Here is a 26039-nt window from a genome sequence, read left to right as displayed (position 1 = left end):
CACCTGCCCGGGAGCTCCGTGCCCGGTGAGCCCCCGGCAGGTTCAGGTGCTGCCTTCAGGGGGCTGCAGCTCTTCCCCACCCTCCTCCTCCTCCTCCTCCTCCTCCTGCTGCTGCTGAATTTGGGGATGCTGCGCTGCTCTGGCGCTTTCCCTCGGGCTGTGCAGCCGCTGCAGGAGTGGCCGGGGAGGACGGGGAGTGTGTGCGAGCGGGGGGCGATGCCGAGGGGAGGGTTTTTGGCAGCGAAACCCCGAGCAGACGGCGCTAGGTGAGAACTGGGCAGGTTGGCTGTGACATAAGAGCTGCGGAGCGGGGATTTGTGGCGGGGAGAGAGAGACACAGACAGAGAGAGGGGAGTGTGCAGCTGCTGCCGCTGCTACCACAGACAGCATCTGGCAGCTCCGGGGGAAGCTCCCGGCTCTCCGCTCCTGCATCCCGGATCTCCAGCTGGAATCGTCGGCGCTCATGGCAGCGCCAAACGGGTTCATTTCTCCTCTCGTTCGTGTCTCTCAGCAATAATTCATTCACCTGAGGGCTTTTTTCGCCCCCCGCCTCCCTTTTTCTCACGCTCTTTTTTGATGTGGAGAGAGGGGAGGGAAGGGCGCTGTGGGCAGCGCGGGTTCCGCCGGGCGGCTTTGTGCGGCGGGATTTAAAGAGGAGCCGGGGACAGAGAGAAAGAAAAGAAAAGAAAAGGAAAAAAAAAAAAAAAAGAAGACGACGACGGCACAAAGTGGTGGCGGTGGGAGGAGGAGAGCAGAGCAGAGCAGAGCTCGGGCAGGAGCCGGCGGAGAGCGCAGTTCCGTTCTGCATTCGAATGCGACTTTTACCGAAATCTCAGGAGGGAATTGTGAATTAGGACTCGGCGTGCTCAGCCCAGAAATCCGAAATCCAACACTCGCGGCTTAGGACTCTCATCACTCTGCCATTTGTATCATTTTCCCGGAGGAATTGTCCCGTACCGGGGAGGGTCCGGAGGGTGCGCGGAGCTCCCGCGGTGGCCGGAGCGGGGCGCGGAGCGGCCGCGGGTGCGGACCATGGGCTGGCGGCTGCTGCTGCTGGCCCTGGCGCTGGGCGGCCGCGTGGCCGCCGCGCAGAACGACACGGAGCCCATCGTGCTGGAGGGCAAGTGCCTGGTGGTCTGCGACTCCAACCCGGCCCCCGACGCCAAGGGCTCGTCCTCCTCGCCGCTGGGCATCTCCGTGCGGGCGGCCAACTCCAAGGTGGCCTTCTCGGCCGTGCGGAGCACCAACCACGAGCCCTCCGAGATGAGCAACAAGACGCGCATCATCTACTTCGACCAGGTGAGCGCGGCCCCCGCGCATCCCCCGCGCATCCCCCGCGCGGCAACAGGTGCCGCTGGGTCCTTTCCCTGCATCCCGGCGGAAAGTTGGGAATCCGCGCCGAGGAGGAGGGGCAGGGAAGGGACGGCCGAGCCCGGGGGGCTGCAGAGGGTCCCCGTTTGTCCCCCCGGTACGGCACCGGCCCCTCCGCAGGTGCGGCCCCGCGGAGAAGCGGGGACAGAGCCCGGGAGGTGCCGGGGCAGCAGCGCTTGGTGGCACCGGCGGGGTGACATCGCGCCGAGGGGCACAGGGGGATCTCAGGTGCAGCCTGGGGAGGGTTTAGGCGGTTTGTGCAGCTCGTGAGAGGGGAAAATGAGAGAATTTCAAGGGAAAAGCCTTTTACCTTTCCCAGCACAATTCACGGTCCAGCTCCGCTCAGCTCAGCACAGAGATCAATGTGCAGATACCAACACACGTTTTAATCCCAGCTCCCGTCCTGGGGCGAGCCCAAAGTCCCCGACACCGATGGTTCTCCTTCTTCTCACACCCTGCTGTGGCCAGCAGTAACCTGTGGGAACAGCTGGGGCCAGATGTGCCACACAGCTTAGTGCTGGCACTGTAAATTACCCTAAAACTGTAAATCACCCTAAAAACAGGGGCAGTCCCAGAGGCTTCCCAGGGCTGTGCCTGGCACAGAGGAGCCTGGAAGTATCAATTAGAAATAAAGCATAATTAGGTGGAAAGAGAGCAAAGTGCAGTCATTACAGAGGGTATGTAGCACGTGGGTGATGCACTCATGTGGTATATTCCCCTCTGTCACTTTTCTCTGTTTAATTAAACCCAAATTATTATCGGTGCTCGTAAAAGCAGCTGAAGGCTCCCAGGTTTTGCTGGGGTGTGCTCCAGTAACGCAGTCTGGCTGGGAACTGGGAATGAATGACTCCTGTTGTTCCGGTAGTCCTTGCTCACACCTGGCTCTTGGGGAAGGCAGTGCTGGCTTGGCCATTGCTTTTCAGACAAAAGCCAAAACTGGTGTTTTCTTCCCATTGCTTGTCAGCCAAAAGCCAGAATTGGTGTTTTCTTCCCATTCCTTGTCAGCCAAAAGCCAAAATTGGTGTTTTCTTCCCATTGCTTTTCAGCCAAAAGCCACCCCCAGAACTGGTGTTTCCTTGTCATTTTGGGGGAATGATGAACAAAAATGCCTGTTTTGAAAAACGTCTATGGAAGAAAAGACTTGAGGGTATGGTACAGTAGCAAAGTGAGACGTAATTCCCATCTTAGTTCATCTGTAGTAAAGTTGTCCTACAAATACAGCTAAATACCCATTTCATGGGTTATTCCAAAGTAATTGGGTGAAAATGAATAAACCATCTTAAATGCAGATTAAATTTTTCCCACAGGTGAACGGTTTCTAAAGTCAATAATCTGTCTTTTTCTTCTGCACTGATCCCCATGCTGTACTTTTTCTCCTTGTAGATCCTTGTGAACGTGGGCAATTTTTTCACGTTGGAGTCTGTCTTCGTAGCACCACGGAAAGGGATTTACAGCTTCAATTTTCACGTCATTAAGGTCTACCAGAGCCAAACAATTCAGGTATGTTGATGAGTATGATTGCAAAACCTTTATTTAAATTGCTCATTTCGGATAGAATATTGACTGAGCTCGGGAGCACTGAACATGATTTTCAGGAAAAAACAGTTTAATTTACAGCAGCCTGTGCTGTTGACTTCCTAGCAGTAGAATCCATTAATTTCAAGTGAACGGGAACAAGGCAGGATCCTTACCTCAGATAAATCACCACAACTTCACTTCCACGCCAGGAATATCTGGGGTGACATAAAGCATTCAACAGAATGAATGACCCAAGGGTAAAAGAGAGCTCTGAATTTCACTTCAGTGCTGCTGAAGAGTCGTGTCTGGCCACAGGTTAAACCCCCTGTGTGGAGAACAGGAGTTCTGGGTGCCAGATCTGAGAATTTGGGAACAATTTGTGCCCTGGCATCCGGTGCCTGGTTATGCCCTCAGTGTGCTGAGGACCAAGGTTGGTTATATCCCTATCGCAATGTCTTCTAGGGAACCTTTACAGCAATTTAAACTTCTTTTTTTTCATCATGTAATGTATGAAAACTGTGTGATGTGTTAGAGAAATAGGATAATTCTGCGCTTCCTTCTGTAGCTTAATAACAATGGAGTTGCCTAATTAAATACAAGAGGGAAAAAAAAGCCTTTAAATTCCTGAACATCCCCTTGCTGAGCCAACAGCAAATTCCTTGGTGTAATTCCTTCATCTCCCTGCCAGGTCACACTGTGGCCTCTCCTGGCTTTCCAGGGCTGGAGGAACATCTGTGGCTTCCCTGGTTTCCACCCACGGGACCTCCAGGTTCACGGAGGTGTCTGATGCTTTCCCCCGCCCTCTCCTGCTCCTGGAGGTGGTTTTTAGTCTGCCAGGCTGAGCTGAGGTGGATTTCTGCAGGAGGAGGGGTCAGGCATTTCTCCGGGTTGCTGGAGAAGCTCCTGGGAAAAGTGGAGATGGCAGAGAGCTGGTGAAAGCCACGCTCCCATCTCTGCTGGAATTCCCCTTCAGTTTACAGTGCAAAATCCTAATTCCAACCAGGTCAATGGCAAAGCCTTAAATGAAACATTGACCTCACAGAAAAATCTCTGTTACAATAATATACAGCTTATAATCTGTTTGATGTGCTCAAAGAGTGTTCTTTACACTCTCTTGCACGCTGAAGGTTGAACAACAGTATGTCAGCCACTTCTGTGGATTTAGGGTTATTTATTTGGGGATTTAGGGTTATTTAGGGATTTAGGGTTAACCTCTACCAAGCAAGATGCCAAGCCTTGGGTTCTGGAAGTCCATTTCACAAAGCAGGAGCTCTGTCCTGGGAGTTTGGGGTCCCTGGCAGGGAAGGTTCCAACCTGTGGCCTGAAACCTTTTACGGATCAGAGATCCTGAAGTGATGGATGGGTTTGCTCGGCTCCGTTTTGGAAGAGTCAGTGTGAGATCATCTCAGCTGTGATTAAATTCCTGTCAGATGACTCCAGGGGAACCTGAGGGAAGAGAGAGAGTGAGGAACCCAAGCCAAGCAATGAGCAAAGCCTTTGCTGCCCTTTTTCTGCGAGGTAAATGGGGAGGAGCAGGAGCAGAAACCCCTGCAGTGGATCCAACTGATTTGAGCCTCAGCCACATCCAGCCCCACTAAATCACCTGCGGAATTCCCACACAAGGGATGTTCCTCTGCCCCCAAAACATCTGTTAGAGCCATTAAACATCGTTAGAACTGCAGCTGGTTCCCTGGAGACACCTGATTTAGTGGATTTCCCAGATAGGTGAATCCCAAATAAATCCCAGCCTCTTGCTGTGCACGGATTTATTCTGTGGCGGCTCCCATTAAAATCACCGGGACCACATGCCAGGCCAGCACAGTGCGTGTGGGTAAGCATCCCATAATTCACCCCCTGGGGCTGCATTAGGGCTGCTTGGAGAGGAGGAACAGCAAAGCTGGTGGCTTTCCATGGGGGAAATGAAAAATGCCTGGATCTGCCCATTCCCCCAGGCCCTGCCCACATTTATTTAGAGATGCTGCTCTTGGAGCACAGGCTGCGCTGCCTTGCAGAAGTGTTTTATAGGAAGAGCAGAGTCAGTTTATAAAGCTAAAAATCTGCTCTGAACTTCAGAGCTGAGCTGCCATCAGTACTGAGAGGGACACACATTTTGTCCCCAGTGAAGTGTAAGCAGCTCCCAGCCCGCTGTGGTGCTTCTGACACCTCCTGTAACATCTCTGGGTGCCCAAATTTCTTGAAAATATTTTATTTTTCCTCCTGTGTGACTAAATAACCCTTGAGATAAGCAAAGTGATACCAACTGAAGTGATGCCTCACTCAGCTGCAGGTCCAGCTCACGAACATCCACGTGCTTGTGCCAAATAAATGTCATTATTAGCTTGAAACAACCCCAAAAGCACTGAAGATTGGACTGTGGTTAATATTCAGGGGTAGCTCTCGATGTTTTGCAGTCAATTAGAGCTTCTCAGGGGCTCTCTTGCAGGTGAATTTGATGCTGAACGGGAAGCCAGTGATCTCTGCTTTCGCTGGGGACAAGGATGTCACCCGTGAGGCCGCCACCAACGGGGTCCTGCTGTACCTGGACAAGGAGGACAAGGTTTACCTGAAGCTGGAGAAGGGAAATCTGGTGGGTGGATGGCAGTACTCCACGTTCTCTGGCTTCCTGGTCTTCCCCCTGTAAAGTCGATTTTCCCGTGAACGCTCACCCGGGCGTGGGCTCGTCCTCGCCTCTGTCACACGCAGATCATTTTTGTCCTCACGGGAGCGATGGCTTGTGTTCCCTCTTCAACTGAAAACCAGGCTGTGTCAACCCACGGCATGGTTCTTTGTTGCTTTCTCGTGGGTGGTTTTTTGGATTCTCTCCGTGGATTTTGGCCCCATCTGAACCACTCAAGAAGTTCGGCAGAATTTTGTGTGCTCAAACACGGTATCTTTGGGCTGGGACTAAAAGCAGGCAATAAATATCAAAGCTTAAGGTTACAGTCTGAAGCTGCCTGCGAGATTTATCCCAATTTCATTCCCTGGACTTACGGGATTCGTGGAAGAAGTGGATTTTCTCTAACTGTGGAAAGACTGGCACCAAGTCTGTCACGGAGGAGACTTTGAGTTCAGACTTCAAGCAGGAGTTAGTGTGTGTTGCTGCCAAAGACCTGTGTATTGAAATATTGCTCATGTTTCTGTCCTGGGCCTGCGCTCCATGCTCCATCCCATTGTCTTTGAGAGGTCATTCCCATTGCTAAGGGGCTGACTTGAGTCCTCCTCTGCCTGTTTTGTGTGTGTTGGATGGTTCACCCAAATATTTAAGCTCAGTCACAATCAGGTCCAGCCTCTGCCAGCGTCAGGGGTCATGGATGTGTTTTGCTTGGAGAGGGAAGGGGTTCCTCTTTTCCACCTGCTGATTCCCAAAAGGAAAAGCAGAATATAACTATGATAATTATAACTTCTTATAACCGATTATAACCATTCAGGGCTAAAGGAGGTCACTGAGGCACCACTCTGCTGATCAGCTTTGCCCTGCGGGACACCTCACACTTGTTCTTCAGTTTGAATTAACTTGATTGACAATTACACCTACATTCAGCTCCTGAGGGATTCCTTCCTCTTCGTCAGCTGGAGATGAGATCCCCCTTGTTTGTGTTTCTGTGCATTTTCCAACCCTTCTGTTGTGTTAAAGGTCTGATCTGGTTTTGCCTTAACTCCACAGGTGTATAAAGTTTTAGATCATTTGTTTCAGAAATATGAAACCCAAATAACTGGTACCTAATTCGGTACAGAAGCTTCCCAGCATTTTTGTACAGGTCGTGTGAATCCATAAACTTATTTATTATCTCATTGTTCCATAATAAAGATTAACATGAGTCAGCTGAATTTTTGACCTTTGGATTTTGGGAGTTCGCTTCATACTATTTTTTTAGTGAGTATAATTATTATATGCAAAATGGAAGCTTTTGGGACTCCCAGAAAATATCCTGGGAGGCAGAAAATCTGCCATGAGTTCGTCAGGAGGTAATCAGAGTGATCTAGAAATAACCTATGCATTTTATTTAAAAGTAAAATTTAGGCAGAAATCCTGGCCTCACTGAAGTTGGTGTTAAGAATCACATTGATTCCAAAGGATTTTGGATGAAACCTCTGCTTTATGTTCTGCCATCAGCATCAAACTCCAGCACCATCAGCCTGAACACTCAATAAAATTATTTTCACATGAGCTGCTAAGGAAACCTTCATCCCTCATGCCCCAAACACACGGAATTGATGGATCTTTGTGCCTTGCATATCATGAAGGATGTGGTTCTGAATTAAAAACAAATCTCTGTGTACTTGAAAATGTTTGTGGGTGGAAGCATCTGCAGCAACCTGGGAGCTGCCCTAAAAGCCGCTTTGGGCTGGGATTTGCTGCTTTCGGGATCTGTTTCCAATTCCTTCCCTTGCTGGCCCACTGCAGCGTGTCCTGTTGGTATTTCACTGATTGGAAATCTGGTTGGTGCTCCTGGTAAAAACATCAGGGAATTGGTGGCAGAGCTTTGTGCTCAAATTCCTGATTTTTCCTCACCCACCACGCAGGATTTTTTTGGGCTGTTCCAGGAGGATAGGTGGGTACTTTGCACTCCTGTAAGTCAGATAGGAGGTGATTTTTTTTTTACTCACAGTTTATTTCCTGGACTGGCCACTGCACTTGGGGAAGAAGCGGAAGGACCTGGCAGGAAGGTGAACGATCCACGTTGCTGAAAAATCTTACAGAGTTTTGATGCCCAATCAAAACGTGTCACTGCTGTACCCCCCAAAATGTGTGTATATAAATGTGTGTATATCTAAACTGCCTGGAATTGCAGATCATAGTTTGCATGATGTTATAAAGAGGTTACTTGTCCTAAGAGTCTATTTCGGATGGGAGCATCGGTATTTTGTATGAAATTGGTAAAATCTGCCATCTCCCCTTGCCCATGGATATGTCTGTGATGTAAAAGAAATGTTGCTACTGAGACAGAGGAAAAATGGCATTAAAGGTGTCAGTATAATTTCCAAATGATCAAATGCATCCAACTTCTTTAATTTGTGAACTTTTGATCTTCACAGGCTGCTTTAGCACCCAGCAATAACCCTGAGCTATCTCAGTATTGCTTTGGCTGCCCCTCAGCAAAACATTTCTGATTTCTTCAGAGTCATTAATGATTATTTAGACTTGAGCTGGAGAGGCTGGAAAGTCATTCAGTGAAGGGAAACATTTTGATGGAAAAGCTTCTAAAAACAGAATTAGCAATTAATTCTTCCGCTGGTTAAAGGAAAGGTTTAAGTGGAGTTGCTGTCACCACCACACTGAGCACTCAGAGGTGGCCACTGGGGACAGGCAGGTCACATTTAAACATTTAAATAAGAACAAACTGTGGGGTTTAGACACAACTGGAGCTGCCAGATCTTGCCCTCATTTTTGTTGTGTCGTCCCACCTCAGCGGTGTCAGCAGGAGCTGCTCCCACAACAGAGAAGGTGAGCTGGAAACAAAAATTCTAAATGAATAAAATAAAATAAAATAAAATAAAATAAAATAAAATAAAATAAAATAAAATAAAATAAAATACAATTCCTTCTGCCTTCCCATGTCCTGCCACAGCATTTTCCTGCGGAGAAGAAACAGCTCAGGAGACACTTCCCTTTTCAAAGGGCATTTAAGATGAGAGGTTTGATTGTTTTCAAAGAACTTAAACCCTGCTTTGAGCTGCACAGCAAAGGTGAGAGCCGACTTTGTGATCCTCTCCAATTCCAGCAGCCCGGGGCTTTTGGGGAGGGCAGAATCCCTCCCACAGGATCTGTACCCACATCCTTCACCCACTCTGCAGGGAACTTTGCACCTCACGAAGGTGCAAGAAAACTTTTCAGCCACGTGTGATGAGGACAAAAGAAAGAAGTTGCTTCCTAAAAATAACCGATTGATTTTGTTATCGGTGATTTCTTAGTGAACGACATCAGGATTGTTACTTTTTTATCTGGTTTATCCATCTTTTATCCCTATTTTTTCGTGGATCTAAGAGGGAAACCCCTCCCTGTTTTCCTTTTTTCACTCCTCAGTGATGTAAATGCTGTTGATAGAGCCAGGTCTCCCTGCTCACCTCTGTTCATCCAGTGTAGAAATCCGCTCTGTCTCTTGAATCCTCTGTGCTGTGAAGAATTTGGGCTGCACAGGCCAAAAAACTGCAGAGCCCCCCAGAAATCCTGTTCAAAAGGACTTGGTGGCAAAAGTATTTTTGAAAAGGCACCGAGGGAGCTTTGAAATTTTCACAAGCTCTTTTGCCTCTACATAAAAAGGAAAAACCAACTGTGAGACACAGAGAAGGAAAACAGATCCCCCTTTTTTATTTTTTAACCAGGCTTTATATGTGGTTTATGTCACACCGTTTTCTAGCAGTGTCTGAACATTTTATGAGGGTTAATTCCATCACTTGGGCCTTTTTCTGGCTGAGAAAATGGGGAAAGGGTTTGGGAAGTGACTCCCAGGTGCCAACACATCCAATCCTGGTCCCGTTCAGTTTGCTGGATCAATCCTTTTCTTGAGACAGGACATTTTAAAAACACATTTTTTTAAATGCAAAGGGTGGTTCTGGACTAAGTGGAATTCTGCTGTGTTTTCCCCTTCCATATTATATCTAAATACCATTCCTGGAAAGATGAATGCAGTGGAAGAGTTTGAAATTCCTGAAGAATTCCCCAATCAGCTGCCAGGTCTTTGCTGAGGTCCCCAGAGGAACACACCTGCACACAGAGAATTTCTACAAGCAGCTTTTAGAGAGGAGAAATAAATGCAAGGAGCTCTGTGCCATAACCACACCAAGGAGCTGAGCCATTAATATGAAATATGGGCTGAAGGAAACAGGAAAAAACGTTCTCCTCCTTTATGTTCTCCTCCTTTTATAGGGGGTTCTGAGCTGGGGACATTTTTATACCTCAACAATTCGTGTTGCCCTTTGTATTGTAAGAGCTTTTTAAAATATTCAAACCCTTTGTCTTGTAAAGATAGCATCACCCAGATTACTCAATGGGAATAAATGAAGGTGCCCAGGGACAGAATTTATTGGCTGGCACATGCCACAACAACATTTTTTTTTTTTTGTGCTCTTGCTGTCCAGGCAGAAAAGGCTCCTTAGAGAAAAGAAAATTGTCTGAGACACTCAGCTGAAGTTATTTATCTGGTGCTGGTTGGGAATGGGGAGGGGAATAAAAGCCCTTTCCTACCCTAAGGGGAATTAATATAAAGACTGATGATAAAATCAGTGCCTGTTATAAAATTGATGATGGGAATAATGGGGAAGTGGCTGGAGGAGTTTGTTTATGTGAGCTGTGAGCTGAGGCGTGCTCCAAAGTATTGTGGGTTTTTTTTTTGTTTTTTTTTTTTTTTTTTTTTTTTTTTTTGTCACCAGAATTTACTCTAGGAAAAAAATTACAGTTTTGTAAGTTTGTTCAGATATTTTTTAGTAATATTTCCAAATCTCTTTCATTTCTTTCTTTCTTCTTTTTTTTTAACATAAAGCAAATGTTTTCCCACAATCATTACTTTCATCCCCCTAACTGGTTTCCTAAAGCATCCAAATTTCCAGCCAGAACAGGAGATAACCCGAGCTGCAGATCTCTTTAAGGACACCTCATCCCTCATTTCTTTCAGAGAAATAAAACCCTGGCTCATTTCTAGAAAGCCAAGTAATGAAAACATTTGAAGAATGAATACCTAAAGCACAGGAGCGCTAAGGAACATCAGGGGCTGTGTAAGAAATGAATTCACCGCCAGCATCGAGTGTTTTACTTTCTGTGGAGTGTTTAAATGGATTTCTACAAAAAATAATAAAGGTTTCTGGGGGAGATAACTCCAAGCCCATCTATCTTTGTTCCCTCGAATTCAATAGTGGTTAAGTGAGATAGTCTGGGCTCATTCTGCTGCAAACACTGATTCAGTGGGCAGGATTCAACTGTCAGCTCCTTTTTGTACAGGAATTATTTCCCTGAAAGAGCAGGGAAGGAAGAGCTTTTCTTCAGGTCTCTGAGAGACAGCTGAGGGTTCACAGCTCTGATCACATCACAGTGTCAGGAACAGGAAATGTGCTGAGCTTAAAAGCCTGACTTGCAGGCTGCAGCCCAAATCCCTGGGTTTTCAGAGGCTGGATTAGATATTCTGCACATACACCTGGTGGAAAAGGCTTTTCTGTGCTTGTAGGTGTCAGTCCTGGCTCAGACTTAAATGAGGCTTGCAGTAATGACAGCAGCCCAAGATGACAACTGTGAGCACCTCGAAACTCTGATGATTTGTCAGGAACTCACCCTGAGATGAGAGATTTCCCTGATCTGAGTGATTACAGGGAAAGGAACTCACCCTGAGATGAGAGATTTCCCCGATCTGAGGGTTTACAGGGAAAGGAACTCACCCTGAGATGAGAGATTTCCCTGATCTGAGGGTTTACAGGGAAAGGCTGCTCAGCAGAGCAGCAAACACATTTTATGGAGAAAAAAAGGTGATGGCTCACAATATTTAATTTTTTTTTTTTAGATGCAGGAATAAAAGAGCAAAGCCTGACGTGCAACAGCACCTGCAAAACTTGGGAAAACATCGTTCAGAAAGTCGCGACAGGAGCACACTGTTTAAAGAGGAAATAAATCAATAACTCTTTCTGCATGGCAGGTTGCGCAACTTCAGGGGCAAGCCAGGGGTGCCTACGAGCTGAGTTTTGTCCTCTGTAGTAAATCTGGGTTTAAGGTGCTCAAAAGGGCAAGGTTGGGTTTTTTTCTAGAAAGCTCAGCTAAGGAATTTGTTTTTCATGATGCCCCGGAGGGTCCCCACAAAGTAATAAGTCAGCATCATTTTCTAGCTGCAGCTGATAACATTTATTGCTAATTCTTTAAACCCTTTTTTAAAAGAAAACAAGTCTGCAGCCCGCATTGCACCCACAGGAATAATCTTTCTTTTCCTCAGCTTGGTAATTCAATTGTGACTTGTAAACTTGTGCAGCTGTAGCAAAAAAAAAAAAAAAAAAGTCTACAGTCAACTCTAATCTATCTTGAGGAGAGTAAAAAGTGCTTACCAGCACTGGTGTAGTAAATTCTGGCTGCTTTATTAAATAAATGTAGAAATTCACTCAGAAGCCTTAAGGAAGAAGAGTTTTAAAATATCTGAACAATTTAGCACGTTCTGAAGCTGAATAAAGACTGATCGAATTTCAGAGTGAGATATAAACTGATGACAAACCAAATCGCACTTAAATGAGCTTGAAAAATGTGGCCATTATTGATGTCCTCTGAATGGTGAGAGAGACACCAAGAGAAATGCCTGACGATCACCATCTTCCTCCTGCAGGAAAAACAGACTCTAAACAGATCCCAAAATCTATTTATAAGTGTGAGTCAGATTTTGAGGGGATCTTTACATAATCAGCACACACAAAAGCAGGACAGGATCCAGCAGGCAATGGAGCACACATCCAGAGCTAAAATCAGAAGTGATTTAATTTTCACCCTTCCCTTCCCTTCCCTTCCCTTCCCTTCCCTTCCCTTCCCTTCCCTTCCCTTCCCTTCCCTTCCCTTCCCTTCCCTTCCCTTCCCTTCCCTTCCCTTCCCTTCCCTTCCCTTCCCTTCCCTTCCCTTCCCTTCCCTTCCCTTCCCTTCCCTTCCCTTCCCTTCCCTTCCCTTCCCTTCCCTTCCCTTCCCTTCCCTTCCCTTCCCTTCCCTTCCCTTCCCTTCCCTTCCCTTCCCTTCCCTTCCCTTCCCTTCCCTTCCCTTCCCTTCCCTTCCCTTCCCTTCCCTTCCCTTCCCTTCCCTTCCCTTCCCTTCCCTTCCCGTGCAATGATCCCGGAGAAGGATCCAGTGGTGCTGGGATGGGTCTGGTTTTCCTCTGGGAATCCAGAGCAAACAGGCTGTGCTGGTGTTCTGAATGCCAGGTGTGATCCAGGTGGGAATGCTGGGCTCCTCCCCCTGGGTGGAGCCTCTCCCCATGGGATGATGGGATTGTCTCAGCCCTGCAGTGAGCCTCGATGGCCCATGAACAGCAGATAGGCCCTGGAGGGAGGATGGGTCCTGGAAGGGATAAAGAGCACAGCCCCAGCTGGTTTAACAGCTGGGCCACTGACAGAAGGACACACACCCACTCCCCTGTGGAGTTATGGGATAAGGAAAACATCTCTTCAATGGGTTTCAACAGCTGGGAATAGAATACATCTCACATTGAACTCAACACATTCACCCTGGGCAGTGGATCTGCCAGCCTTGGGGGATTTCTGGAGCAGAACTGACTGAGAGTCTGGGATTGCAAATGCAGCAAGTTAAAGCGAGTGTGTGAGGTGACAAGAACATCTGCTACTGCTTTGGTTTTTTTGTTGAATATGACCGTGAGCACACAAAAGTAAGAGAATTTTTGCTTTATTGCATTGGTCTGGCCAGAACTGACTCAACAGATGATCTGTGGAGCTAACAAATCCTCAAAATGAAAAGTTCTGCCCCGATATGGGAAACTTCCTCCAGAAAATTATACAAATTGCAGAGTGATGTGCGAAGAGAGCTCTAAGCTGCAAGTCTTGAATTTCAGATTTCCAGGGGTGGAGGAGCTGGACTGAACACAGAGACTCCTAATTCACCCCTGAGATTACACTAAAAGTCACGTCCAAATGCAAAATGGAATTGCTTCTGCAAAGATGGAGGGAGAAAATCATACACATTTCATGCTGGGACTTCAGCTGGGTTCATTCCTGTTCCAGTTTCTGCACATTCAATAAATGCTGGATGTGTCCAAGGCCAGGCTGGATGGGGTTTGGGACAACCTGGCACAGTGGAAGGTGGCAGGGGGTGGAACGAGATGATCTTTAAGCTTTAATCTTCCAATCCAAACCACTCTGGGATTTTCCGTTTACAACTTTGCAAAGCTGTAGACAACAGAAATCAAATTAACAGCCTTAAAAACATGGCCTCCCGAGCCCCAGAGGAGCTTTTGGGGTGAAATTCCCTGAAACCCCATGAAAATCCTGCTGGGCTGGGACCATCCCTACCAACCTTTGATCGCTTTTTAACTCAGCAGCAAATGGAGTTGATTTGACTGTGTTGGAAAAGAAGGCCGTGCTGTTGTTTCTTTGCAAATCCTGGCTTGCTTTTAGAGCCTTAAAAATGTCTTTTCTTTTTTTTTTTTTTTCAAATGTCAATTAACAACTGACAAACTTGAAAGAAACGTATTTATGACACGCCGATCTCAATCCCCACATCCCTCAGTCTGGGAATGTGTCATCACTTTTTACTCAAGTGTAGCTTTTGTTGGAAGCTTCCCTTATTTTAGTTTTTTTTTTTTTAATGGGAATTTAAGAATGGAATGAAAATCTAATCCTCCTGCTTAATTCTGGCATGAGCCTAATCGAGTTTATGCATAACAAAAATGTCAAGGCTTGTATATTCTGCTGGAAGCCCTCACTTTTAAGCAATGCAATTAATTACACTTGAACATCCTAGAGGTCTATTGCTTCAGATAAAAGCATCCTGAGCACCTTCTTTACTATTATTTCCAGAAGAAAACCAGTGTAAAATACAGATAATTGAAGTATCTCTGACAGACAGGTTTGGGTTTTTTTGTTTGTTTGTTTGTTTGTTTTTTTTTCTCTTAAGGAACTGTGTGGCTTTAACAAAGAACCTCCTTAAAGAAATTTAGGAGCGGCTGCTTTGCATAGAAAATTCGGGTTTGTGGCAGCCTGAGTCATAATTTACTTTATTCTGTGCCTTTAAATAAACCCTTGTACATTTCCATGGGTGATCTCGATGCCAGTTTAATTACCCAACGTGGCTTTATACAAGACTGATCAAACTATTAAAGCAGAAATTTGATGCTGTTTTACACCACAACAGCACAGACTCTGAGATTCAGAAGGCTGAAAATGACTCCTTGATTTTTGGGATGTGTCTCCCTTTTATACTGTTCTACACAGACCAATCTGATTGGTGAAACAAAGGCGAAACCTCTTCAATCGCATTGGTCAGAGCAGAGGGACATCAAGAAGAAGTCCCTCCTAGGGAAAGGAATGAAAACAAAGGTACAGTTACAAAAACATTTCTGTTGTTTACAGGAAATTCCCTGAGAAAAGAATTTCAGAAAACCAAAACACCTCAGGCACAAAACCAGGGCTAAAGTAATTCAGTATTGGGGCGGAATGGTGCTGCTGAAACTGAAAAATGTCCCTTTAGTTCTGGCACAGCTGGATTTCCTTCCCCTGGGAAAGGTGTGGGGTGGGAGAGATGCTGGATGGAGCTCCCAGAGTTAAATCTGAGCCTTCCACATTTGTCCCAAACTGGATTTTTGGCTGGGATCAGGATTTTGACACTGATTTCACTGGCTGCTCTGAGCATCCTGTGGAAGAGTGGGGTCAAAAAAAAAAAAGAAAAAAAGAAATCCATGCAAATGTTACACTTAAATAAAAGCCCTCAGCAAATTGCTTTGCTGCAGGGAGTGTTTGCATCAGAAAGAAACAAGGACAAAAGGAGCTTTCCCAAACTCCTGGCAGATTTATTCTGATCAAATAAATGCTTCTCATGGTGCATTTTCATCATCGTGTCTGGCTGGAGGAAACTCATCCTGTTTTCCATCATTTTGATTTAAAAACTCTGTATTTTTTTTTTCCCAGCAGCCAGATTTTATAACAGTTTTGTATGGAGCAGCTTTTATTTTGTGGAATCAATGATATTGATTTCCCCTTAAATATAAAGATTGCCCAGTTCCACACTGGATGCTACAACAGAATTTCAAAGATGAAGTGACTGCCTGGTTTGTTAAGGTCTCTTCTCAATAAATCACCCTTTGTTTCACAATTTTGGCTAAATACTCAAGAACGAGGAGGTTTTGATCTTTAATGTGAAATACATTTTATATATTTCTTGCTTCCCACAGTCAACCCTGCCTGCTCTCATTTGCAATGTTCTGCCCATTTTTTTAGGAATTCAGTGAAGCCACACGGATTTTTTTTTTGCCACCTGGAGACCCGGGAACAGATGGTTTTGGACCTGGAAAAGAGTAGGAAAGGCCCCAGGAAAGAGGAAGATCTCCTTGCTCAGGAGTTTCTCTCACTTTTGACTTCCTGTCCTTCCACTCTGTCCCGAGCCCCTCAAAATCACGTTTCCATCCCATCAAACCCTGTTAGTATTTATTGCCTCCACAGCACAGTGTTTGATATCCTCTAATGCAGTAGAAGTCAGCTGCTCCACATTTGACATCTGAATTGTGTTAAGGAAGGAAAATCATTACAAAATGGATATGGAGAGGCTCCGCTCCTCTGGACCAGCCCCTGCACGAGGCCCTGAAGCCAAGGACAGAGAAAAAGGACACCAGAAATCCCACAAAAAGACTTTGTTCACGCTCACGTCGCTGCGATGTAAGCAAACTCTTATTTGTTTTGTTCGGTGCCACAATTAGCGCAGATCAAAGTACCTGCGAGAGTGTTTTATACTGTAAATGATTTGGTAATTAACCTCAACGCACCCTGCTTAAAAATCTCCAAAAGGGCTGAGAGTATCCTTCAAAAGCAACAACACACGACTGCATCTCTGCTTAATTATAAATAAAATGAATAAAATGAGCCTCTAATGGGATGTGAGGGATTGGGGTGGTACTGAGAGTGTGCAGGAGGGACAGGGAGAAGGAGAGAGACAGAGAGAATTAAATCATCTTTCTTCAGAGCTGGAGGATGGAGAGATCCGTATCACAAAGATGCAAATAAATAAAGCAGCATCCAAGCAAAGTCTGCTTTACTGGCCAACCAATCCATTTTTCTGATGTTTATTACATCCCATGAGGGGTTAGGCTTCTTCTCTTTCACGACCAAAACTGGTTTATTTTTATAAAAACGAGGAATTCCTGAGGCACATCAGTGCTTACACGGAGCAGAATAAACACATCAAGGGCTGGAAATCATCACCTAAACACAGAAATCTCCTGGAATCAGAGCTGGAGCTGCCCTGACTACAATGGTTTGGGAGGCAGGGCCAGAAATGTCTCTCGGTTTTTAATGATTTCTGGAATGCTGCTGTATTTTCATGGATGAATCTTTTGGAAGGTGGGAAGTGACAGAAACTGCAATAACTCCCCTGGAGCAGAGCCAGCCCATCCCTTCAGGCAATCTGTCTCTATTTGGGAACGAGAGGTGAGATTAAATATAGTTCATACGAGAGCAGAACTTTCTTTTTCAGCATTTGTTAAAAATACTCCCGTTTTCTCACCATTTTAATGAGAGAGTAACCTTTTGTGGTGAAAGTATTTGGAGGTTTTTTTTCTTTTCCAAAAGTTGATCATAGAGAATGAAAACTGCTTTAAGGAAGAATTTTTTCTCTTTGAAAAGAGAAGTTTGGAGTGTTCTCTGGATGCTTTCAAACCAAAGGAATTCAGCAGTTTGCCTATTTTAATTACACTCTTCTGGCTGAAAAGGTGGTGCAGTAATGAATTTATTCATCCAAACCATGCAAGCCCCAATTACACACAAAACTTTCAGCTGCACTTCTGCTCAAAGCTCTGCACGCTTGAAATCATCAACGTGGTCAGCGTGAACCAGTCCAGACCCTGCCAGAAGAGAATAAAAGCGCCAGAAGAGAATAAAAATGTCGATCTCAGGAACCTTTGGCGCATCTGGAACCATCAATTGCCACGGGAGGAAATTCATTCCCAGACAAAACATTGGATGCAGCTCAGCCCCAGCCTGCCAAGCTGAGCGAGCTCCTTCCAGGAGAATCCTTTCTGTGTTCTCTGACAAGTCACCAAGCACCAGCTCCCAGAATGGAGCTCAGATCAGGCAGAGACAGGAATAAATGGAGTTTCAGACTCCGTTCTCAACAGCCCTGGACGTGTCAGTGCTGCTGCTGCTGCTGCCACAGCCCCTGCAAGGAAAATTCTCATCCCCCAGAGCTGTTCCTCCTCAAGGTCAGCCCAGAACTGGGCACCTGAAAGGGTTTTCATCATCATCAGTGGGTTTGGGGGAAAAAATGCAAACTTAATAACCTCTAAAAGTTTTGTTGGGGTTTTATTTTGGGGTTTTTTTGTTGTTGGTTTTTGTTTTTTTGGGGGGTTTTGGGGGTTTTTGGTTTTTTTTTGCTTTTGTTTCACTCAAAAGACAAGTTGAGCTACAGGATTTTTTATGTAGGGATAGGAAATGACATTTTATTATTTCCCTGCCAGGGCCGCCGCTGTGATTCCCTGTCTCCAGGATCATGGGATGGAGTTCCCTCCCCGTGTGAAATGTGCTTTATTGCTGGTTTGCACCGTGGATTTTCCTGTCAGAAGTTGTCACACCCCTGGGAGCACCAGACCGAGCCTTTTATGAACCACCAGAACTCAAATCTGCTCCTGTTCCACTGGGCTGCTAAAGGGAGAGAGAAGCAAACCCTGCTGGGGCGGAGAGGCAGCATTTCCTGCCTGATCCCATCCAGTTGTTTCTGTAGCCCTCGCAGGAGGCGTTTTTAAAGCACAAATATTTTTAAAGCCCCAGCCAGGAGTTTATTGCTCCCTCATAACTGATTTAGTGCCTCAAATCAAAGGTTTTACCCTCCTCCTCTACCAAAAATATGCAGAGCACAGAGCCAGATCGTCTGTCATGTCTGTAAAAATGTCACCCACTATTAGTTCCTTCTATTAAAATGCAGCTTTATTACCTGCTGGAATGATGGGGAATTTGGGCTGGCTCGTACCTTTTCCAAGGGAAGGGAATTAACAGCATCTCCTTTTTGCAGTGGGCCTTTCCCAGGGCCCAGTCGGCCTCTATCAGCTGAGCCCCACCTGCGATGTCAAACACCATTTTTATGGGATTCTTTTAATTTTGTAATTAATGACTTGAGTGGGCACAGCACGTTCCAGAGGACGTGAGGCAGTGAGAGCTTTTCTGATTCAGAAAACCAGCCTAAGCTAAGCCTAAAATCATCCCAGCCTAAGGAGCCCTGGCAGCCCAGCTGAGACTGGAGATCCAGGAGCAGAGAGAAGAGAATTTCTATAGGAATTAGGGAAATGTCCACATTGGAATGTCCCTAACTGGAATTAGGGCCAAGCTGGCGTGAGGCACAGGGACACAGGAGTGAAGATTCTGTGAGTGATGTTTGCATCACTCCTGTGATTTCACCATGACTCAAACCTCTCTGGATTGAGTCCTGAATCTTTAGGAAGAATTTCTGGCGTCACAGGAGCCAAGAGCTGATCCAAATTGTACCCAGCAGCTTCTGACAAACAGATATTTTTATAAACCCTATTTATATAAATCTGCTTTGTTTCAAAGCCCTTCCTTGTGCATTTTCTCCACTCCAAAGCTGGCAAAGCCAGCTGAGACTGGCAGAGATTTATTTAAATGATCCAGGGCTTACGCCACGTCCCCAAACAGGGCAGCATCCAGAGGTGAGTCTGATCCAGCTCTAATTTACCAGATCCTTAATTACTTAAAGGATTACTCAGCGATTAACTCAGTCCCTCTGAAATCATGGTTCTACATTCTGATATTTTTCTCCCCTGGAGTCAAGCTGAGCTGTAACAGATCCTTCCACTTTGCATTTCCAACTCAAATTTACCAGAGAGCGGCAGAAGTTCTGCTCGAGTGAATCAGCCCTAAGCCCCATTTCCTTTCTCACTTTTCCAGCTCCACAGAGAGAGAGAATAAAAAAGCTGCTAATCAACAGGAAATGCAGTTTTGATTGTGTGAAAACTTTGCCTTTTGCAACTGCCGGCAATTCTAGCGGGTCTATTGAAACATTTGCACTCCCGTGGCACTGTGGGGACGCTGATATTTTTCAAATTACGTGCTGGATACAAACCCTGCCCTGAGCAGCCTTTCCCCAGCTCCTTGGGATGGGTCCTCATTCCCTCATCCCCGCTGAATTGGTGTTTTCTCCAGGAGCATTCCTATTCACTTCAGAGGGGATATTTGCAGCATCAAAGCTTTAAGGAACTCCAAAATTCACCCTGAAACTCCTTTGTGCCCTTGGTTTCAGCGGTTATTAGCTCTGAGCAGGTGCCCAGGCTCACAGCAACACCCAGAGCAGCCTCTGGAGCTCAGCTTTTACCTGCGCTAATTCCCAAAGTCTTCCTGTCAGCAAAACCTGCATTTTCTGCCTTTCCCAAAGCCAGGAGGGAAGTTTGCACACTGGGCTGGCAATGGAACAGCCCTGGCTGGGAACAGGCACCAGGAACTGGGATCCAAACTCCTCCTGCAGGGAATAAGATGGAGAAATATGATACATTTCTCAGCTCAGGAGATATATTTATACACATTTATATAAAAGATGCAATTTACAAGAGCCAAACAAAATTCTGACCTCAAAGGATTTGCGGTGTGCTCTGAATCTGGGCTAGGGAGGTTGTGTTTTTGTCTGTCATGAGAAGCTCTTTAAATCCAGCCTGAACAGGAGAAAAGCAGGAAAACCGGCAGGTTGTGAGCAGGAGAATGAATAAATTCCAATTCTATGGATTTGTGCTGCCTGATTAACTGATTCTGCCTGGATTCTGCCGTGGCTTCCTGTCACCTGCCTCTGCCAGCCTCTGCAGGAATTCTCCAGCTCCTGGGTTGGCTCTGTTGGTGGATTTTGATATCTTGCGAGGTTTCCTAGCCCAGACAAACCTCTCCTAACTCCCCATCAACAGCAATTTCTGAATGCCCAGGATTAAAATCCACCATCCTTCCTTCCCTCCAACCCTGCTGGTCCCATCTCTGAGCAATTCCCAGATCCCCTGGCTGAGGAATCACTCCTGCCCTCTCCTGACTGATCCCTGCCGCATTTAGACTTCCCAAGCTGTTTTCTCCCAGGTCACAAATTCCCCCACGTGGATTTTTGAGAGGTTTTCACACCCCTGGTGAAGCTCTCTCAGCATTTTTGGATCTGGAAGCGTTCTTAGTTCTGCTGGCCGGTGCAGATCCTCCAGTGTCTGATAAACTCCCAGCTTTCCTCACTCGTTTGGGAAAACCGGAATCAAACAATGGAAATTGTGAGCAGGCAGCACTGGAAGGACAGGTGTGTTTGCATAAACTTCCCACCCACCCTCAAAACAGGAGGGTTTCCTTAGGGAGCCAGGCTGAAAATGAGTGAAAATATCCCTCAGGCTACCCCCAGGGTTTGTGTGTCTTTGCAGGAGTTTGTGCTGCCTGGAATACAAAATGGGATCCTGCCTGGAAAGCCAGAGAATTCCTTGGAGATTCAAAGGTATAACAGGCAGTGGAGGAATTTGTAGTAGTTACCTGACTCAGTACAACACTCAAGCATTTTCAGCAGAATGAGCTTTTCCATTTTGTGCCGTAAAAGCCGTTAGGAGAGCTGAACAATCCTTTAGCAAATGTCAGCAGCAAAAAAAACCCCCACATATTCCAGTTTTTATGAAGCTCCCCTGTGCTCATCTGGTTTAGACCAGCAGAGGTTTGTTTCTGTAAATTTAACAGTGAAATCTGGGAGATATTGATGAATGTTTGTGGGGTTTCCTTTTCCCCTCTGGGAGGATGGTGATGGAGGAGCTCAGGGGAATGATTGAGGCGCCTGGCGCTGTTTCCTGGCTGGAATATTTGCTCTCTCTGTGACTCTGAGCAAACCACGAGGCCTTCATGGAGCTCTGAGGTTTTACGGCTGTGGCTCTTCCATAGATCAACTTTTGGCACCTTGCTGTAGCTGCCAGTCCAATAAATCTCTGCTGTCGGGAATATCCCGGGCTTCACTGAGAGATCCACAGGAACAACCCAGGGTCTCACCCCCTAATACATCAAACAGTCAATCCAAGCAGTCCACACACAGAAGGGTTTTTAGAACAGCACCAGCCCAAAGCAACGATTCTGGAAATAAACGTGACCAATCTCTAGTTTCTCTCGGGCTACAGTAATTCCAGCTGTGACAGGCACTTCTCAAATGCACCCCCCAAAAAAGAGCCAACTCTGCCACGACCTGACAAATTCTAGTTGCCGATGATATTCTGCCCGTTTCGGTTTTGTGGTTGGTCGTTTTCAGTTCCAAGCTACAAAATTTCAGTTTCAATCAACAAAAACGTGACAAAAGTTCTGTTTCCTGGCTATCACTGCTGCTGACTTCTGTACCTTTTCCATTTCTCTCCATTCCTTCTCCCATCGCCAGTGGAGACAATTCCATTACCGCAGAACACAAAGGAAACGAGAATCTGCTGCCCTTTGTGTATTATTCCCTTTTCATTGCCTAGGAAACCAGGAGAGATTAGCAAGGCAAACTGAGGGGAGACACAGAAAATCCAGAATCTGGATGGAAAAGCAGCTCAGGTCTCGCTGCTGCCGCCACAGAAGCCAGGAGATTTTGGTGTCCCGGGATAAAAGTGTCAGTAAATCCCTTCTGTCGAGGTGAACGGTTCAGGGGGCACAGCCTGGGATCTGCTCCTCATTCCCAGCTTTGGCTCCTGCTGGGAGAGCCCTGGGGAGCTGCTGCACCAGCCTACAGGTGCTAGTGGGATCCCTGAGGCTGGAAAAGCCCTCCCAGACCATCCTCACCCTGTCCCTAGCCCAGAGCACTCAGTGCCACCTCCAGGAATTCCTTGGACAACTTCAGGGATGGAGATCCAAACCTCCCCGGGCAGTTACAATTCCTGAGCACCCCTTCCATGGAGAAATTCCTCCCACAAAGAGTAAATCTGTCAGGTCTGGCATCCAGAGCTCCTCGGCTTCCCGGGGAAAGAGCTCTTGGTGCTCCTGCTGTCACCTGCAAAGACGCCCCGGGCTGGGAAACGCTGAGAAAGGAACAGATAACAAAGCCAGAAACACTGAAAATAGTACCAGATAACAAAACCATTCCCTTTCATCAATTACAGCTCTGGCTGTAATTCCATCAGATAGTCGGCTTGAGAAGAGGGAGTGACTAGAATGGGTGCTGCTAAAAGCTCAGGATTCACTGCCCGGGGCTCTTGTGGTAATTGTAACACATCCCTGTGCCTAAAAAAAAGGGGATTTGTGGCATTTTGGATGTTGGGACAGATCCTGTGGTGCCGTGTCCGTGTGGGAAGAATTCAAAGATACAAATAAATGAGCACTTTTAACGCTCATGGCTGTCTCTTGTCCCGTTCCTGTTTGTCCTGGGCAGACGCTGGGTTTGGCTCCATGGTTTGGGATACCCCAGTGCAATACTGTGCCCTGCAAATGAGGTTTTTCTTTAGTGATTCCCTTTAAACCTCCCCTCTGGCATAAATCCCCATAAATTCCATCCCTTCTGGCTGCCCAGGATGGACTCTGGCGTTTGGGAGGTTTGGAGTTGTCCCAACCTTCCAAATGCCACAAATCCCTTTTTTTTAAAGGCACAGGGATGTGTTACAATGGCCGCGAATGCCCCGGGCAATGAATCCTGAGCTTTTAGCAGCACCCATTCTAGTCACTCCGTCTTCTCAAGCCGAATATCTGATGGAATTACAGCTCTGGCATCATGAAAGGGAATAGTTTTGTTATCTGGTACTATTTTCAGTGTTTCTGGTTTTGTTTTCTGTTCCTTTCTCAGCATTTCCCAGCCTGGGACATCCTTGCAGGTGACAGCAGGAGCACCAAGAGCTCTTTCCCCAGGATCCCGAGGAGCTCTGGATCCCAGACCTGACAGATTTTCCACTTTGTGACAGATTTACACTTTGTGGGAGCCCTGGAAGGGAAGAACTGCGAACTCATCGTTATGAGGAGATATGCAAATCCCTCCTTTGTTTTCCAAGGAACCATTTAATTGTCTATTTTTCATCCTCAGATTCTCCCCAGCAGTTCCATTAGCTGACATGACAAAACGCCAGCTCGTCTCATATTTAAATGCAGGACCAATCTGAAATAATGTATCTTGACTTTGGGAGCATATTCATCTGTTATTACTCCATGAATTATGTCCAAAAGAAAGAACCTAAGCCTTTTTCTCCTATTTGCAAGGTTGACAGAAAACTTGTATTTTTCTGTATGAAATAAAGTGCTTTTGGTTGGTTTATTTTTTAAATTTATTTTCTGCTTTTTTTTTTCTCTTTCCCAGCTCCCACTAAAATGAAGGGTGTAAGTCCTTGTCCTTTCCCCTGCTGAATCCCCTTCCCTCCCAATTGCAGATTTTCCTGCTCTTTGCTGCAAGTCTCCCCTTTTCAAGCATGCAGAAAACAGAAGGAAAAAAAGAAATGTCATTTCTTACATCTCTACTGATATTTCTGTTGAAACAATGGATTTTTTTTTTTCTTTTTGCTAATAGACAATAAATGAACACAGGAATTAACTGATCTCAGCTGGGGTGACTGGGCCATGCCATGCAGGCAGAGCAATGATTTATTATTTATTATTTAGGGCAGGAGAATTCACTCCTGACAATCCAAGTTTTTATTCCAGCCAAATTTCAGAAGCTCCTGTTTGGTAATTTTCATGAAAAGGCAGAGCTCTGATCCCTTTTCTCCTCAATGCTCGGATTTATTGCCTAAAATGTCCACTTTATTCAGCTGCCAAGTTTTCCTTGGTGGCCTGCTAGGGAGCGAAACGCTAAATTTGATTTAAAGGTCAGAGGAGACGTGTGGCACCTACAATCTGCCCTGGAATTGTTTTTGTAACACTAAGCAGAGTTTACAAGGAGAGAAAACTGGAGGTGGTCAGCACGAGTCACTGCAATCCCAGTGTCTTGGAAAAGTCAGTTTTCCTCTGGCTTCACCGAAAGGGAAAGGAAATAGACACATCAGTGTGGTGCTCTGGGATTTATGGAAGCCCGGGCAGAGTTCTGGGGCTGTAATTGCAGCAGCTAAACAAGGGGAAAACAGCAGGAAATTCTTCTGTTCCAATGCTGGTGCAGCAATTCCAACAGAGCCTAATTTGGGGAGACGTTTTAATCTGGATTTCCTAGAGGTGTAAATAAACTCCCGCCAATCGCCTGTGAGCGTTCTCCCAGCAGACCTTGTTATTCTTTCTGCATCTCCACATCTTTTAATTCACCACCCAAATAAGGCCCCAGAAGAGATGGCTTTCCTTGAAAATAATTTTACAACCGCAGCCCAATATATTATCATTTTAATTAAATATATGAAGTATAACAAGGGCCAAGACATAAATTTCCAGGGGACTGAAGCCTAATTTAATTTCCACTTTGAATATATAAAACTTGGGACATAGCAAAAACCTCCAAATATCCCCATTTGCCTCTCAGCACGGCCCTTTATCTCGGGCGTTTCATTAGTCACAGAGATAAAAGAAAACAATTACAAACTAACTGGGAATTCTATGGGAGACGTTCCTCGGGAAGGAAATAAGGTATTACACTAAGTGGAAATTTCTGTCTCAGGGAAAAAAAAAAAAAAAAAAGTTGTCAGACAATTTTCCTCTGCCTCATTAAAGGGAATAGAAATTCATTCACAGTCACCATCCAATTCTCTGGAAGTGTCAGCCTGCTCCTGATTTTCCTGCTTGGAAACTGAGAGAGGAGCAGCTCTTCCCTTAAAAAGCTGGGAAAAGACTGAACCTTCAAGGGGCCATTCTGGGACCTTGGAGCCCTGGTTTTGTTCCTGAGGTGTTTCGGTTTTCTGAAATTCTTTTCCCAGGGAATTTTCTGTAAACAGGAGAAATTTTTTTGCAACTGTACCAATGTTTTCATTCCTTTTCCTAGGAGGGAATTCTTCTTGATGTCCCTCTGCTCTGACCAATGTGAGTGAAGAGCTTTGTCTTCGTGTCACCAATCGGATTGGTCTGTGTAGAACAGTATAAAAGGGAGACACATCCCAAAAATCAAGGAGTCATTTTCAGCCTTCTGAATCTCGGAGTCTGTGCTGTTGTGGTGTAAAACAGCGTCAGGACTTTGTCCCTCTCGGCGTGGGAAGAGAACTTAACTCAGACCAGAATGAAATAATGCAAATATTGATATTCAACTGAGAAAAAAGCTGGGGATTGAACTTTCCCAAATTGCTGATTGCACCCCATGACAGAGACCCAGGGAATGACCTGGGTCATGAACACGTCCCATGGATTCAGCAGGGTCAGGGCAGGAATTCCCTGGGGCTGCTCCCTCTTTTCTGCCCAGGAGTTTGGACTGAGCTGGGAAAGCTCCAAATCCTCCATAAAAACACCCAGCCCTCGATTTTTTTTTTTTTGGTCTTTTATATTAAGGGTGGCTGTGGATTAAAAATAGAGTTTGAAGGGAGGAAGTGGCCATGGTTTCCAGACCAGAACTTTGACTTTTTCCTCTGAGGCTTCACATAAAAAAAGCAAACCTGAGCTTTTGATCCAAAAAAGATCAGAGCATT

The 26039-nt window shown here is 45.9% G+C and overlaps 1 protein-coding gene across 1 annotated transcript; it reads left to right on the top strand.

Moving 5' to 3' along the window:
• The first annotated feature begins 203 nt into the window (after positions 1-203).
• On the top strand, positions 204-7802 carry CBLN4 (cerebellin 4 precursor). The gene is made up of 3 exons (XM_066198790.1): positions 204-1299; positions 2755-2871; positions 5333-7802. The coding sequence occupies exons 1-3, from the start codon at positions 1033-1035 to the stop codon at positions 5528-5530; spliced, it is 582 nt and encodes a 193-aa protein (XP_066054887.1). The 5' UTR covers positions 204-1032; the 3' UTR covers positions 5531-7802.
• The last annotated feature ends 18237 nt before the right edge of the window (positions 7803-26039 follow it).

Source organism: Chamaea fasciata, unplaced genomic scaffold (assembly GCF_029207755.1).
Source record: "Chamaea fasciata isolate MVZ Bird 193981 ecotype frontalis unplaced genomic scaffold, bChaFas1.0.hap1 SCAF_17, whole genome shotgun sequence".
NCBI classification, from domain to species: domain Eukaryota; kingdom Metazoa; phylum Chordata; class Aves; order Passeriformes; family Sylviidae; genus Chamaea; species Chamaea fasciata.
This window is presented reverse-complemented; position numbering and strand designations above follow the sequence as displayed.